Below are 16165 nucleotides of genomic sequence, written 5' to 3'. Positions count from 1 at the left end.
TCTCTTGGAGGAGAGACGAAACGTTTCGTTAGAGAAGAACCCGTCCAGAAGACCTATACAATTTTTTTCTTTTTGGTTTTTCAAAATGAACAAAGGCAATTTAAAAAAACTCCATTGTCACTTTGTCGAGACCACTTTAATTTGACTGGAAAATCCGACTCCTCCTGAGCAGTCACGCTGTTGTTATTGATTTGGGACATAGTAAATCCTCTGTTCTCGTACTGTAACGGTTTGCGTTGGTTGTTCGCAGGCAACACAGCGCTCCATGACTGCGCAGAGTCGGGCAGCCTGGAGATCATGCGGATGTTGCTGCAGTACGGCGCCACCATGGAACAGGATGGCTACGGCATGACTCCCCTCCTCTCTGCCAGCGTTACAGGCCACACTAACATCGTAGACTATTTGACGACACACGTGCAGGTTGGACTTTATTCGTCACGGCAAACTTGTACATCTGAAAAAGCTTGTAATGTTTATTAATTCAATTGATTATTGAAAGAAAAAAATAACGTTCTTGGTTCTACAGACGAGACACACGGAGCGCATTGACGCCCTGGAGCTGTTGGGAGCTACTTTTGTAGACAAGAAAAGAGATCTGCTCGGAGCTTTAAAATACTGGAAGAGAGCCATGGACCTCAGGTACCTGGACAGTAACAACATTGTCCAGAAACCAGAACCCAAGCAGCTCATCATGGCATATGACTATGCCAGGGAGGTGAGACGATCTTTTATTTTATTTTTTTCAATTCTTTATTCATTTCATTAAAGCAAAACAAACAATTTTATATACATTATACAACAAAAAGAAAAAATGAGAGAAAAAAAAATATGTATATCAAAATCACAAATAAAATGAAATGAAAGGCAGCAGAGAGAAGAAAAATCTTATATCGGCCCCTTTTTTCCACAAGAATAAGTTCATATCTTTATTCATTTCATTAAAGCAAAACAAACAATTTTATATACATTATACAACAAAAAGAAAAAATGAGAGAAATAAAAATATGTATATCAAAATCACAAATAAAATGAAATGAAAGGCAGCAGAGACAAGAAAAAAATCTTATATCTGCCCCTTTTTTCTAGAATAGGTTCATATAACAAAAAAAAATCAAAGTTATGAACAAAACAAAAGTAACAGAGACAAACCATTTTAACACATTTTAAAAGAGACAAACCATTTAAACAGTTTGTAACAGCAAAAGAAAACAGTTGGTATATGAAAGAATAAAATGACGTGCAGCTTCACTGCTTGAGCCCAAATCTATCATAAAGGTTCATCGTTACGACTCACCTGTAAACCTGCGAATCAGTTGTGTCATTTCACGTCTGACCTCGTGTTCAGACAGAGTTTCCATAAACTCTGCCTCATGTCCCGCTATCCAGCCACACAGAACATGGCCATACCTGAAATGTAAACCAAAAACACTATTATTTACCATTAACGACAGCAAAACGATGCCGGGTATCAGTACCGTGACCTCTGACCTTTCAGTGGGTTTGAGCACAGTGAAGCCCACCAACTTCTTTATCCAGGACCTCTGCAGATCTGGGATCTGATCCACCACAGCATCCTGCATCGTGATGGGAGACAAAAGAGACATTCACTATTTAAACAACTGTGCTTCTTCAAAGAATGTAAGTGAAAGTGTTCGTCTCACCTCATCTTCCCACACCAGATGGATGATCTCACAGTCAGGATCCCACCACAGCGAGTCAAACTCCACAAATATTTTATTGTTTGTCCCAAAACCAATCCTCTGGATGGAGTGCAGCTTGTGTAGAGGAAGAGGAGGGTGGAAGAGGGTTGAATGGTGTTTCTTTAGGTATCCTGATAAAGTAACGATTAAGGGGCCATACTTCAGAAGAGCTGACTCAGCATGTTTGAGGCAAATGACTGATCAATTAGGTTGTATGATTTAATAAATTTACCTAAAGGCACAGTTACAATAACGTGATCTGCGATGATTCTTTCTCCATCTTCGCACTCAACGGTCACCAGGTTTTTTGCCTTTTCCGCATCGTTCCAGTGGACGCATCGAACAGGGCGGCTGTAGGACACTAAACCATCAGGGAGCTCCGACATCAAGTTTTTAATTAGACCTTCGTAGCCACTGCATGGGAAAAAAAAAGAATCATCCGTTTTAAATGATGCTTCACGTCAACACTATAAACCTCTGCAGTTTATAATTTAGCCACACAGTAACAGTTTGCTGCACAGAGTTAAAGTACAAACCCTGGGAATGTGCAGTCCAGTCCAGGCAGAGTCTTGTATAGGCCAAAGGTCCCCAGACCCACCTCATCCATGCTGTGAGCCCCGTTAATGGAGCACTCCACCTTCAGCATGTTGCTGATCACACACAGACGCAGAGATTTGGTGGCCGGGTCGACATCTTTCCATCGCTTTGCTGCTCGTTCTTTCGCCTGCAGACGGAAAGCAACGAATCAAATCATCAAACCATCGGAGCTTTGAGGAAATCTGAAATATCTGTCCGCGACGGCGAGCAGAAACATTCGTTTCTTTTCTGGTCACTGAGAGAAACCGGCCTCTCTGCGTAGGAAATCTCCCACGCTGGCACAGGGCTCTCCTTTTTGGCCCTGAAACTCCGAACATTCAGTCATCAGCTCATAAAACAGTTCCTGAGCTGAAAAGACGTCCTCGGCGCTCAGCTTCCGACCTGAACACACGACAGAAGCTATTTACCAACATGTCTACTTCACATGCACGCTGTAAGGAATCAAAATTTATTTAAAAGCACTGATTAGACCCTAATTTAATTTGTTAAAATAATTACTGGGACTAGTGATTCCTCACAGAGTCTATAAACTGATCAGAGTTGGATTCTTGTCAACCTGAACTGCTGAAGAAATTGGGAGGTCCTTGGGGGTGTCCTCCAACATCTATGGACTGGTTTTCTAGGGTCAGGGCCTTTGGATCCAGCAGTCCGTACTGACGGGCCAAACAAAACACGGGGTTCTCCTCGGACGGGCCGTGGATCCAGTTTGCCCCAATCTCAATAACAATATCACCTAAAAAGGAAAAATATATAAATAAAGTGTGCAGCAGCCCACACAAAAATGAATATTTACAAAACCATTTAGTTTCTCTTAAACGTAATTATACTGGCATTAATAATGAGACAGTTAAAGTTTAACAAGTTTTATAAGCTTTTATTTTTAAATAGTTACATACAGATATTTGAGCAATAGTAATTGAAAACCTTATGGCTTTCATAATAAAAACTCATCCTCCTTCAGGGAAAATACAAAAACCTACAGATAAGACTTTCGTCAGAGCAAAGTTTGCATTTATTGTCTTTTATTTCCATGCACTGCAGTGTCAAAGTTAAAGTTATACAATGTTGGAATGGGATCAAAGGGAACAACTGACCAGTCTGTGTGATAAAGAGAAGTGTCTTTTTATCCAGGCTTTCTTGATTTTACATAAATAGTAAAAACCATCTCAGACTGAATGCTAATCTCACAGATGACATGTCTTAACAAAAAGCTTGCATGGATTTATTTTCATCTGGGTGCAGTGATGGTAATCAAGATTWCACCTGTTCCGCAGTTATAACCATGTTAGATCACTGTTTTATTTCGAGAACTTTGTGATTTGGTTCTGCAGATATGTCAGTAAATTGTGTTGTTTTTGCAGCTTTAAAAATCTGTCAGCTCAAATCCAGCGGCTTTAACATTAAATGACATCTATGTGACTGATTACAGTCACATAGATGGTGTTAAAACTTTTGTTGTGACCTTTATTTGCCCTTATGTGTACAGTATTTGACTTGAGTGTAAAGTCGCTCACCCAGTTTTCCTGTTTTGATTCGTCCTCCGCTTCTTTCAGTCGCTTCCAGTATCCTGACATTATGAAAACCGTGTTTCAGGAGTCTGTGCGCCGCGGCTATCCCTGCTATTCCGCAGCCTACAATCACTATCTTCACGTTTCCAGCCATATTTACAGCTCAAAACCCATGTGTGTTGTTCTTTCGTTTCCTACAGTCCTGAAGCTTCTCGCTAATTTCTGAAAACCGTTTTCTCTAGAGAACGACGGCGTCAATTTCCGGTCAAGAATTTCAAAATAAAACTTTGCATTGTAGCTTGTCCTCTTCAGAAATCAATTTAAAGGGTAATAAAATAATTGGAGATGTAATATTTTCCCTGTAATTATTACAAAAACACAAAATAATATAAACAAGTGTTTTTATTTGTGTAGCCTTTGTTTTTAGGGTTATTAACAAAGTTTGTGTACTCAGACCACAAGTTTCACAAGTTTTTGCCATGAATATTTTGTGGGTCAGATGATAAAAAGTTTGGGAAGCACTGCTCTGAAGTCCCACTTTCTTCTCAGGTCAAAAGTCAGTGACCTGTTTTGCTTACCTTAAAATGTCAACATGTTTGATTCCACGTTTTTATCTTGTTTTCTCTCCGACAGTGTTTTAAGATCAAGACAATATCTGTTAGAAGTAATAATTAATGTTGCTGTTTATCAAACATCATTCTCTCCTTGGCCCAGTTTCTGCACCAGGAAAGATGTTTATTGTCTCTTTGGATAACATTCTGTATAAATGCGTGTATTTGAGACTGCCTCATTGTACACATTCTATGTACCACAGCCCTGTGTGACATTATGTGTGCCTTGCAATTGCAATAAATCCTAATGACCATTCCACAGAGTACTTTTTATTTTTGAACCATGTATTTCTGTCTTTGTTAAATAAATATTTCCGGAACAACTTGTTTTAGCATCTTGAAATAGATCAGATCATGAAAAAAAAACAAGAAAATAACAAAATAAGGATTAGCAAGTTTATTGATTTCTGCCTGATTTTATGCATTCATTTTTCTTTCTCAAATTTTATATCAAGCAAATTACATTTTTATCCTTAGAGGTTTTCCATTTCCATTTTTTCACGTACATCTATAAAAAGTACAGTCTTTACTCTCTAAATTGTGGAAAACACCTAATCTGACTGACTAGCAAAGTTTGTTTGAATAAATCTGAAAAAAAGATATATTATTTGTTTCAAATCCAGCTAGGATCAATCTTGAATATGCACTGTAGGTGTTTAATTGGTGGTTAAAAAAGGATTATAAAAACATTTGATTTATTGATCACTATTTTTTGTGCCCATTAAAATCAGAGTAGGGTCTAGTTCAAAGTTCATTTCTCACAAGTTGATTTGCCACATCAAACAATAGCGGCTTAAGCTTTAGTGTCTACAAAATGCAAAAAAAATGTTGATGAGCTCCATTTTCCTGTTGCTTTTAGCACTTTGTACAGTTAAACATGTAAAGATGTTCCTGCTGTCAATTTCCTAAGGTTCCCACCTGCTGAGGGGAAAACAATGGGGAAAAAAAGGCAGGGAAAATATTGCCTGTTTTGAACTTTGCCTCTGCCTGCTGACTATTTTCTAAAGAAACTACCATGACCTGCATGTTTTTATTGAACTATTTACAGAACCCTATATTTATTACAGTAAAGGTGGGTGATAGAAGGAAAAAAAGCTAGACACTCCATTGGTAAACAAAAAACAGACGACTCTCCAGTAARGCCTCATTTAAAATAGCAATTAAACAAATCTAATTAGTTGAGCAGGTATTTAACATTTAACTTTGTGGCTTCAGGAGTGGGAGCTGCTAGAAGAATAGTGTGAGATGAGTCTGTCAGCTTCTCTCCACCCAGTCAGAAGCGCTCCATGGACTGTGGAGAAGTAGAAGGAATGAGTTGCTTCCCCAGCAAACAGCACCTGCAGGGGCTGAAGCAAATAAACAAAAGCACAGATTACATTTGTCAGTTTCTGCATGCGTGAGCTCAGTCTAAAAAATGCCTTTGTGTGCAAACAACCCCCTTTTTTAATCTGTGCACCTGTGTCTTCTCTCGTCTCTTGGGCAGCGGTTCCACCATGTTCCTGATGTTCTGCGCAGAACAGCCCACAGTTAGGTGACTGTAGGATCCTAAGGTCCAGGGATCGTGAAACCACTTGGTACACACGATTCTCTTTGGCGTGATGGTGCGGTCTCCTAAAATGAAAATGTATGTTGAAACAGGCCATTCTCCCAAAACCTAGGACAAATATTTAATTAAATTAAAGCAAAAACAATGGCTAAGATGCACAAAATGTATTAAATATTTATTTATTCATTACAGATAATGAAGTAGAAGCATTCTGTTTCCATTTGTCGTAAAACCTGCAGTTTGTGCATGACAATAAAAAACGTTGGACCTTGACTTTGTTTTTTTTATGTTGCCTCACTTCTATTGAGCAGCTTGTGCAACATCTACTGTCAAATCTGGATTTTCCTCCTCACGCTCCAGATAATAAGTGAAGTGGCAGTTCACAGCATTAAAGGAAACATCATGTAAAATCCACTTTTTTTTGCCATTAAATGCATGTTTTTGTGTTTAGGAGCGCAGACAAATTGAATTTGGTTTCTCTCTGTGCTGCAAAGATATCTTTATATTCTGTCTGGGTCTAATTTTTCAACCCATTTAGTTTTTTCTATTTTATATGTTATATTTTAGACACCAGATTACATTTTATGAGAGCTTCCTTTTTGTTGATTACAAAACCATCTGTAACACCCCAGTTTTAGCTGACAAATATCAACAGTAATGTCATGTAACAAAGCCCCAAAAATGCTTTTTTTTTMTTGTTGTTGTTTTTCACTTCTTGAGAAACTTTAAAAGGCTGTTCAAGTCCTGAAAACATTGTTTGTTTCAGTGGTCTGAGCAGGACCAACATGAGTTATCACATAGTATGTGGACACTATGTAATTTTAGTCACACTACCTTTTTTCATTTCAATTCAATAACTTTATTCTCTTTCAGGATTGTACAGTTTACCAAACAAAARTGAATGAAATTTCATTTCATTTCTCAACAACAATATGGTGATGATGCATAACCTAGATACTTACGGTGCAGTTCTTGTGCAATTACAGCAGGTTATACAATTATAGTAAACAAAATTAGAAAATGAGCCTGCATATACATATGAATACAGTATAAATACAGTATCTGTGAGGGTACAGTTGTATACATGTATTAGTATTTTTCATACATGTGTGACTAAGTGACTGTGTTTGTGGCAATGTGCGTTTGTCATTGCGGTCACTTTGTTAGTGACYTGYGTTCAGCAGTCTGATGGCCTGTGGAATGAAACTAATGCAGAATCTGGTGGTTCTGGTTGTTTCCTTTTTTAACATAACTTGTATGAACATATGTATTTTGGATTTAACACGAATGTTTGAGCTTGTTCTACTTTTTGTCTGATCAGAAGTTAGATTCACCTGTAAAGACGTGGACGAGCTCCGTGATAGAACGCCTGATTTCCTCCTCAGGAAGTTTCTCCATATACTCTGCCTCATAGCCCGAAATCCAGCCACAGAGAACATGACTGCCACTGAAAGGTTTATAATTACCAAAACGTACGTCACACCACGGTTTTYCTTTCTGACTCACTGGAGCTCTGTGGAAAATGTTTTACAGACAGAATGGCCTGTTCAGGTGAATCATTATGTTGCTGACCTTTCAGAGGGTTGGAGCACACTGAATGAGGAGATCTTCCTTATCCAGTCTTTGCTTAAATCCGACACCTGGTCTGAAATATTCTCCTGAAAACAAACAAACAAAAAAAAAATGTATAAAACAAAACATTGATGGTAAAACAAGATTTAACAGCTAAGCAAGTTGAGCTCTGGTACAGAGAAAATAAAAATACACTTTATGACAAATAAATGTAAATGTATTAAACAGGTAATGTATTAGCAGACATATCGTTCTTTTAAATCTTTCTTTTTCACATTTAAATCATTCAATTTAGGTTTATAAAAAGCAAAACGTCAATGCTTTGGTTTTAATTGCTCCTTATTGTAACTCCACAAGCCCCTCTTTCACCCCTTTTCCGAGGTGTGTCTCGTTTTGACGCTGTCTCTTTAATTAAAACGAGGTGCTTCACATAGCACAAAACAAAATGTATTTAATGGCTAAAAAAATAGGATTTTGACTGATTTTTCTCCTTTAATAGTTGTAGTGGTCACCTGGGGTGGAATAAACAGTTCCACCTGTCTTTGACCTTGGTCTRAGAAGGCTTCCTTTAAAGAGACAGAACTCTGTTCAAGTTAAAGTCATAACAGGTTTTCTTAAACAGTAAAGAGACATTTTCTTTTTATTAATCAGATAAACTGAATAAACTTCTTTTATTCATAATTTTAACAATGTATGAAAAAGAAAACACAAAAAGAATGTTATTATGATGCTTTACTGTGCTTTGATGTAAATCACTGCTTGAACTTTAACTGTGAAACCACAGTAATTGATTATAGATTTTTAAGTTTAAATACTTTACTTAACTAAATTTTGCATTATGGTTAAGCTTTATTATTAAACATTTTATAATTATTTTTATCTGAATCATTATGGRTAATAAGCTAATAGTTTAAAGTTATTTAAATATCCTGACACTTCAAAGCAATTTTCATTTTCTGAAATTTCACAGTGATGTTTTGAATACACTCCAATCTCTAAATGGCTCACATGCGTTTGACAAATATAAGATAAATATGGATATCTTGAAAATGCATGTCAACACTTTTTTACCATTGATTCATCATTTCATCAAAAATAATGAAGTATTCAAATATTTTAATGTATGCTGATGATACTGTTCTTTTTTTTTTTTTGTCTGATTTCAATATTGAATCTATTAATAGTCAGTTACAAGCAGATCTTCAGACATTTCATGGTTGGCTTCAAGATAATCTTTTGTCAATTAATTTAAAAAAACTGTGTGCATGTATTTTTCCTCACCCAGGAGACATTTCAATATAACAAATCAACTATTTGTTAAACAAACCCCTTGATATTGTCACTACCTACAAATATCTTGGAATTACTTTGGATTCTCATTTGACTTATCGTGATCATGTACAAGTCTTAAKCACTAAGTTGAAACAGAAATTATATGTTTATTCAAAAATTAGATCCAATCTGACATCTTCTGTTTCAAATATCTATCTTCATGCCATTATACTCTCAACCATGTCGTACTGTTTACCTGTTAGGTCTCTTACAACAAATGAAATCTTAGAACCCATAGTTAGGCTCTACAACAGGGCCTACAAAATTCATAAAAAACTTCCTGGTTGGACTCATCACTGTACAGTTCTTTCATTGTCTGATGCCTTGACTTTTCAGAATTATGTTTTGTATAGTGGTATTAATTTATATTTTCAGATCTTCCAAGGTGCGAATTATGGAACTCTGTGCATTGCTGCCCAAATCAAATTCTGGAAGTGGTCATTCAACTAGATCTGTTACAAAAGGACAACTGATATTACCAKCTTTTAAAAACTGTTACGGCCAGAGGTCTTTCTTCTATGTTTATACTAAAGCATGGAATGACATTCCTCAAAACATAAAGTCCATTTCAAAACTACAGCCCTTTAAGAAGAATCTTGTCAGCCATCTGCTGGACACTTTTTGTTGTGCTCATATTTAGATGTCCTATTTTGCAAATGCTGCCTTCCTGAAATTTGTTATGCTTTTTTGTCTTTGTGTCTATGGTGTATAATGATGTGATTGTGATGCTGTATTTCTGAGTGTTTTATGTGCTGCAGAACAGGAACCTGCTGTAAAACAGCAATTATGCTGAGTCAGGCTTGATTTTTAATAATCTTTTCCTGTTGAATCAATAAATCAAATCAAATAAAATCAATTATAATGAATGTTTTATATGAAATAATTCATTTTTAAGTTTTCAGTAAATCATTCTTGAAGTGTTCTTTAAAGTGCAAAGAGCAGGTCAGAACGAGCTGTACGACTGTGCAGACGTCAACAATTTTTTAAAAGACAAACAACACCTGGCAGTGCTTCAATAACACTTCCTTTCTTTTAAACTAACATCTTTAAACTAACAGTCTGTTGAGCTGAGTTGGAAAGCGAATGCTCTCATGCTTCACYAGGARGCAGCTGGCTCTCCGAGGAAAAGAACAGCCTGGCTGTGAGGTTTAACCTATTGAGTCAAAGGGAGAACCTCTTTGCCTAGACCAGACCATCACTTGGTCTCGTCTATTTTGAGCTTACCAAAGTTACTCACAGAGAAACTTTTGTTTTGAAACTTCTGAGTGGAAGTATTCTATTTTTGAGAAGGATACAGAGAAGRGCCTCGTCTCTGATCTGCGAGTGAAAGCAGCCCAGAAGACACTGAAGGAGTAACYTAAACYCACCTGGAAAGTGTCCAACTGGTTGAGGTTCTGAGAAGTTTTTGAAATTCTATGATTTGATTGACTACAATATTTTACTGTTWATGTAKAAGGCTCACAGAAACATATTACCTTCCAACATTCAGGTAAACTTTGTTAAGAGAGACCGTTGTTATTATCCAAAGGGGATGGAAATATTTGTGAAGCCATATTTTCGTACTTGCTTGAAAGAAAGATGTACTTTAATCCAAGGTATAGAATTATGGAATGGTCTGGAAGATGATCTTAAAAATGCTAGATCTGTATATATTTAAGAGACAGATAAATCAAAGTTTTTTGAAGATATATGAAAAGTGCGACCCCCTCCCCCCCCCAAACGGGACTGAACAGAAGCAGAAGGTGGCTCTTAAAGAGACAGAGGCCAATTTCAAGGCGTTTAGACGAGGAAGTGATGAGAAGATGTTTATTTTCATTTAAACATAAAAACAGCATTTTAATAACAGCTAAAGGTGACATAGATACTTTATTATGGTATAGTATTTAAATATATGCCTGAGAAACACATAATATTGCCCCTTTAATATTATTTAGTATTGTTTTGTAAATTGTGTTTCGTTTGAATATATTCTGGGTCGAAAAGGGACATACAAAATAAGATTTATTCTTCTTCTGCTACCTTTCATTTTATTTTGATTTGTATATATTTTTTGGTTTGGGTTTATTTTTTATTATTGTATATAGTATTTTTTAATGAAATTAATAAAAAATATTTAATTGAATTTAATTGAAAAGTTCTTCACCAGTTGGACGATCTTTCCTCAGACTTGAGCCGTGGTGGGTGAAACTAACCCCGGTCAAGGTAATGGCTGACCGTTACTGAGCGTACCTGTGTCTGGCTGAATTCGTTGAGAAACGTCTGCCTTTCTGGTTAAAATCCACATTCTTTAAGGGTTAAAGTTAAAACTAACTTCTCTTCCTCCTCCATTCTTTCCTCTTAAACTGCCCTGCCAAAACTTAAGAAAAAGTGCCACAAACAAATGATTTATTAACATCTAAACCTCAAAAWTTGTTGTTAAACTTTTTATAGGAAATTAATCTCACAATAAGGTGTACATTAGTAATTTATTTGATTCTGTAAATAAATAATTATCTTGTTTATTTTAGATCATCTTAAACTCACTGAGTACGCTCATCTTATTGTGTGTTTTGTCCATTCATTTTCTATAAAGAAGATATTACCAAAAATAAGAAGAACCTGTGAATTTCCTTATAATATTTATTATAAGAAGGTGTAGTATAAATCACTACATAGTTTAATACCTCTCAACAGAACCCAACTTCAAACTATTTGAACTACTCCTTTAAAGTGCCTGTGACATGCATATTCTTCAAATACAAAAAGTCAAAGAAAACATCTTTATATTTAAGAAAGTTGGAACAATACAAACAATTTTACTCATTTTGTCTCATAACTGGCATATTTTCTTTTGAACTTGGCTCAGCCAAAGTGAAACAGGAAGTGACATCAAAGGGGAACTCTGTAACAAAGAAAACTCTCTGGTCTTTGTTTATTGAAATAATATATTTTGAAATCTGACTCTTGTTCATCTCTGATAGTGACTCAAAATAATCTTAAGAAACATCAGAATCTATTCTACAGTCTGTTATCAGCTGTTGTAGCAACGCTCTGTTCACATGCAGACATTCCCCTTTGACATCACTTCCTGTTACTTCACAGGCAAATATCCCAACAACTGTTCATCTCAGCGATATGAAAAATTTTTTGCAATATTTTATCCATGTCCTCTTTCTAAAAATGCATTCATACATGTTACAAAAATTTGACGTCACAGGCACTTTAAGTTAAAGTAATCTTTATCCAAAAGCTCTACAGACCTCATCATCCCACACCAGATAGATGATCTCGCAGTCAGCATCCCACCATGGAGACTCAAACTCAACATGGATTTTATCACATGTCCCAAAGCCCAGTTTGTCAATGGACTGCAACTTCTGAGGTGGAAGAGGAGGCGAGAATAGGGTTGAGTGGTGCTTCTTCAGGTAACCTGGTAAAATAAAAATAATAAGAACAATCTTAATACTTGAACAAGCTTAGATTCAAAAGGAAAAGCTTTTCAATGTATGTGTTAATAGAAGTCTACCTAAAGACACGGTGACAATAACATGATCAGCAGGAATCTTCTCCCCATCGTCACAAAGAACGGTCACAGGATTAACTCCGCTTTCGCTGTTGTTCCAGTGAACACAGRGCACAGGACGATTGTAGGTCACAATATCAGCGGGGAGCTCTGACATCAAGTTGTCGATTAAACCCTCAAAACCACTGAAAAAAAAAAGATTACACTGTAAGCCTCTAAACTCCACATTCAATACCTTCTGATGGACTTAAACATCAAAAATGACTTTGGATATTTCAGCTTATGGCAGTTATGTGACTCTATATCTGCTAATATTGGTATAGAGGTGACAATCGTGTTGGAAATTTAGTCTACTGCCCTCATGCTTCCATTGAATAAAACAGGAAAACATACTGGAAAAATGACTGATTTTATAAAGTAATAATTAGAGTGCGCCCAAAGAGAACAACAGTGAATACAGCTAAAGATGAAACTAATAGTTTGTACACAACAAAGAATGGTAAAAAACAGGGAGAAAACACTTAATAGCCCCACATGAATAAAGAAAAAAAAATGGTGAGTTGAACTATTTAATGCTGTTTTATGCTATTTTAAGGCTAAAGACATGCAAACCTTGGGAAGGTGCAGTCTATCCCTTTTATATGCTGGTACAGAGAAAATCCACCCAAGTCTAATGCATCCATTGAAGGTGTTGCACTTGCACAGCACTCCTCCTTCAGCATGGTGTTAACGGCCCCCAGCAACAGCCGTCTGGTGTTCTTATCTTTACCTTTCCACCTCTTTGCTGCTCGCCTTCGTATCTACATAAAAACAAGCAAGCACAAAACAATCATTTCCCCTTCCTTCTGTTTAGGTAATAAATAAGAACAGACGAATCTTCTTAGTCCCGGACAAATAAAACATACCTCTGATCTTATGAAATCACCAACACTGTGCCAGGATCGTTTTTTGTAAACTTTCGACTGGGGAGTGTTATCTATGAGCTCATGAAACAACACCATAGCAGGTTCCATACGCTCAGGATCCAGCTTCTCACCTGATAATAATAATATTGAACAAAATAACCCTTTTCTGCACATGAAAAGGCAAAAGTACCAGAAACGATATGTTTGTCACTAAAAAAACAGTTAAATTAAAAGTGATTTTGGGTCACCTGAACTACTGAACCAGTTYGGAACCTGAGGAGGGTATTCATCAACTTGTGCAGCCTGGTTCTCAGGGGTCAGGGCTTTAGGATCCAAGAGGTTAAAGTCACGGGCCAAACAAAACACAGGGTTCTTCTGAGATGGACCGTGGATAAAAGCTGCACCTATCTCTATCATAGTATTGCCTATAGACAAAACACATTATTTAAATTGGCTTGGTTGATTCTCAGTTTCTGTTTGTTTTTAGTGACAYGACAAGTACTTTATTAAAATTCTACATTAAGGATTTTATTGATCGTTATCAAGTTTTAACTGAAGGATTTTTGAACAAAGACAGACTTTTAAATCCACACTTTTCATGGCACAACATCTCCTGATTAGGTAATAAATCATGTTTGATTATCCCAGTTTTGTTTCATTAAAACTACTGATAACCAGCAAAATGAATTGTGCTCACCCAGTTTGTCTGTTTTAATTCGTCCTCCACTTCTTGAAGTCGCTTCCAGTATCCTCACATTCTGAAATCCAGCTTTAACAAGCTTGTGTGCCGCAGCTATTCCTGATATCCCACTGCCTACTATCACTACTTTTGCTTCAACGTTTTGAGCCATTGCTGCTTCGCTTTTAGTGCAGTCTTCTCTTCTAAACCTTCTTGCTTCTAGAGCACTGTTCAGCTTGTCTTTTTAAAGCTCGGGAGTTTTATGAGCTATAAAGTGTAGATAAAGCTTTGCTCTACTGTCCAGTAATTACAGTCATAAGTGAACAGGATTAAAGTGCTGTAAGTAAAAAGGAACAGAATATAAAGTGCAACCAGTTGCTGAAAAAATGTAAACATACCAAAAAAAAGGCTAAAATATCCGTGACACAAAAAATGTCATGAAGTGCAGTTTAATGCCTGATTTAAAAAAAAAAAGTTGTGATTATTTTGTCAAGCTGAAATGTGTTTTCTGTACATTTTACAATATTTTTAAGTGATTTTGAATGTGAATCCAATAAATGCGTGTATGACTTTAAAATCAGAGGCTACTTTAATTCGACTTGTTTGCAGAAATACAGAAAAGTGTAATAATGGAGCCAATTAAAATAAACGTAGCCATTTATGTCTGTTAGTGTCATATTCTGTCCAACTCTGTCTTTGCTGAAAAAAAGTCGCAGATTACGGATTACGCAGATTCACAATTATTAAAACAAATAACACTAACAAATAATTACCAAATAACAATGACTGGTCACTTTCCTACATTGTTACAAATCTTCACATATAAATAATGTAAAGTGATGCCGTTTTTGTGCATAAATCCCTTACTGTTTACACATGCAGTTACTTCCGGGATCCAGCCGCTTTGTGGATCACGTGACCACATGGCTTTGCTTTTATATTAGTGCACTACTGCCATCTTGTGGAGCGGATAGGAAAAACAGCTCTTTTCTTTAGGAAAACTGTGCATTTTTTTTTTCTGGCACCTCATTTAAAAAAAAAACTCTTTAATCTTYCTTGTCAAAACATTGGTTTAAGCTAATAAAATTTATTTTCAACCTGGAATGAGTATTCTTTTCAGCAAACAAAGTCGGTATTGTTATTTTTCTTAAATGTTTTTTTTTTCTCCTCAAAGTTTTTTGCATTCTGGTCCCTTTGCCAAGGAACATACTTTTACGTCGTTTGTGAATGTTGTGTCTTTGTATGAGTGTGTTCTCATTACCATCAGAATAATCAAATAAGAACACCGATCACCCCTATGAAGTCATAAAACTTTCCATAGATTTGAAACTGTGAGAGACAGGAAGTGGCCTCCTTTCTCAGGATACCTCCATTGTGTAATCATAACACACCACACACACATAGCAAATCTGTGTTCTAATGGAAGTAAAGGAAACAATGAAAACATTCTGATGTGAGAATTTGGCAGTGTAGACATGCAGAGAGCACACAACAAACACTAGAACTGATTTATTGCATTTAAAGGTTCAAGTCATTACAACAAATCTTGAATAAATAATATATACATTGCTCATTTTATACAAAATGTTTTTATATCAATAGATAAAAAACCTGATATTACAGCAAGAATAATAAGTAAAGGTGATCATACAAAGTGGTGAAATATGAAGATCTAAAAATTACGTATCAAATAGAAGCACTTGTTCAACTCTACATTCATTACAGTGTTGGGAAATGTTCCCACAGAAAATCACTGATCATTGGTGATCCACCCTTCCCTTCCTTTCATTCACACATAAAAAAAAAAAATCAAACTCTGTCACTGGAGTGAGCCCTGCCTTCCAGCTGGTGTAGAATCATGGATCTCAGAGAGCTGTACCTGCAGGGGAGGAAAGCACCCAAATAAAACATGGCGACATGGTAAATTACACACTCTGAAACTGAAATCAGGGTTCCCACTCCTTGGTCAACATTAAATTCAAGAACCTTTCAAGGACTTTCCAGTACCAATTTCCTCAAATTAAAGAACCACGCGTAACAGCAATTACCTACTGCTACCACAGAATGTTACCAATAAACAGGTTTAATTAATTTTATTCACTAAACAAATACGTGCTGCTTTGAACAAAGGTCAAGTAACTGGTGCTGTATAGATTGATTTTCGTAAAGCGTTTGACACAGTTGATCATTATACTCTCTTACAAAAGTTGATT

General features: G+C 36.3%; 4 protein-coding genes across 6 annotated transcripts in view; 1 reads left to right on the top strand and 3 right to left on the bottom strand.

Moving 5' to 3' along the window:
- LOC106521929 (peroxisomal N(1)-acetyl-spermine/spermidine oxidase) overlaps nt 1-4036 on the bottom strand; it is a 5418-nt gene extending 1382 nt beyond the window's left edge. For both annotated transcript variants that reach the window (XM_014014741.1, XM_014014826.1), the window contains exons 1-8: nt 3812-4036; nt 2854-3030; nt 2548-2678; nt 2237-2424; nt 1933-2114; nt 1662-1831; nt 1489-1574; nt 1295-1407 (exon numbers count right to left, since the gene is read on the bottom strand). In XM_014014741.1, coding sequence (XP_013870195.1) covers nt 1295-1407; nt 1489-1574; nt 1662-1831; nt 1933-2114; nt 2237-2424; nt 2548-2678; nt 2854-3030; nt 3812-3959 — 1195 coding nt within the window. In that variant the 5' untranslated portion in view covers nt 3960-4036. The remainder of the gene's footprint in view (nt 1-1294; nt 1408-1488; nt 1575-1661; nt 1832-1932; nt 2115-2236; nt 2425-2547; nt 2679-2853; nt 3031-3811) is intronic.
- Nucleotides 251-787, top strand: LOC106522190 (protein fem-1 homolog C; the record flags this gene model as incomplete). Its single annotated transcript, XM_014015139.1, is given in 2 exon segments — nt 251-420; nt 527-787. Coding segments are annotated over 2 exon segments (410 nt in total), but the record flags the coding sequence as incomplete, so codon positions are not given.
- A 762-nt stretch (nt 4037-4798) lies between the features above and the next one.
- LOC106522054 (peroxisomal N(1)-acetyl-spermine/spermidine oxidase) lies at nt 4799-14874 on the bottom strand. 2 transcript variants are annotated; one of them, XM_014014940.1, is made up of 11 exons: nt 14820-14874; nt 13971-14289; nt 13522-13698; nt 13274-13404; nt 12981-13168; nt 12372-12553; nt 12106-12275; nt 7535-7620; nt 7297-7409; nt 5873-6027; nt 4799-5762 (listed from the first exon to the last, which is right to left on the bottom strand). In XM_014014940.1, the coding sequence occupies exons 2-11, from the start codon at nt 14122-14124 to the stop codon at nt 5628-5630; spliced, it is 1491 nt and encodes a 496-aa protein (XP_013870394.1). In that variant the 5' UTR covers nt 14125-14289; nt 14820-14874; the 3' UTR covers nt 4799-5627. The 2 variants fall into 2 exon arrangements, with proteins under 2 accessions (XP_013870394.1, XP_013870462.1); XM_014015008.1 differs by lacking the exon at nt 14820-14874 and having other exon boundaries at nt 13971-14708.
- A 572-nt stretch (nt 14875-15446) lies between these two features.
- LOC106522268 (ras association domain-containing protein 4) overlaps nt 15447-16165 on the bottom strand; it is a gene marked incomplete in the record, with an annotated part of 16893 nt that continues 16174 nt past the window's right edge. Inside the window, 1 exon segment of the mRNA XM_014015255.1 lies at nt 15447-15831. Within this exon segment, the coding sequence (XP_013870709.1) occupies nt 15762-15831 (70 nt within the window).

Source organism: Austrofundulus limnaeus, unplaced genomic scaffold (assembly GCF_001266775.1).
Source record: "Austrofundulus limnaeus strain Quisiro unplaced genomic scaffold, Austrofundulus_limnaeus-1.0 Scaffold0, whole genome shotgun sequence".
NCBI classification, from domain to species: Eukaryota; Metazoa; Chordata; class Actinopteri; order Cyprinodontiformes; family Rivulidae; genus Austrofundulus; species Austrofundulus limnaeus.
Note: the sequence above shows the minus strand (reverse complement) of the source record. Positions and strands in the feature narration are given on the sequence as shown.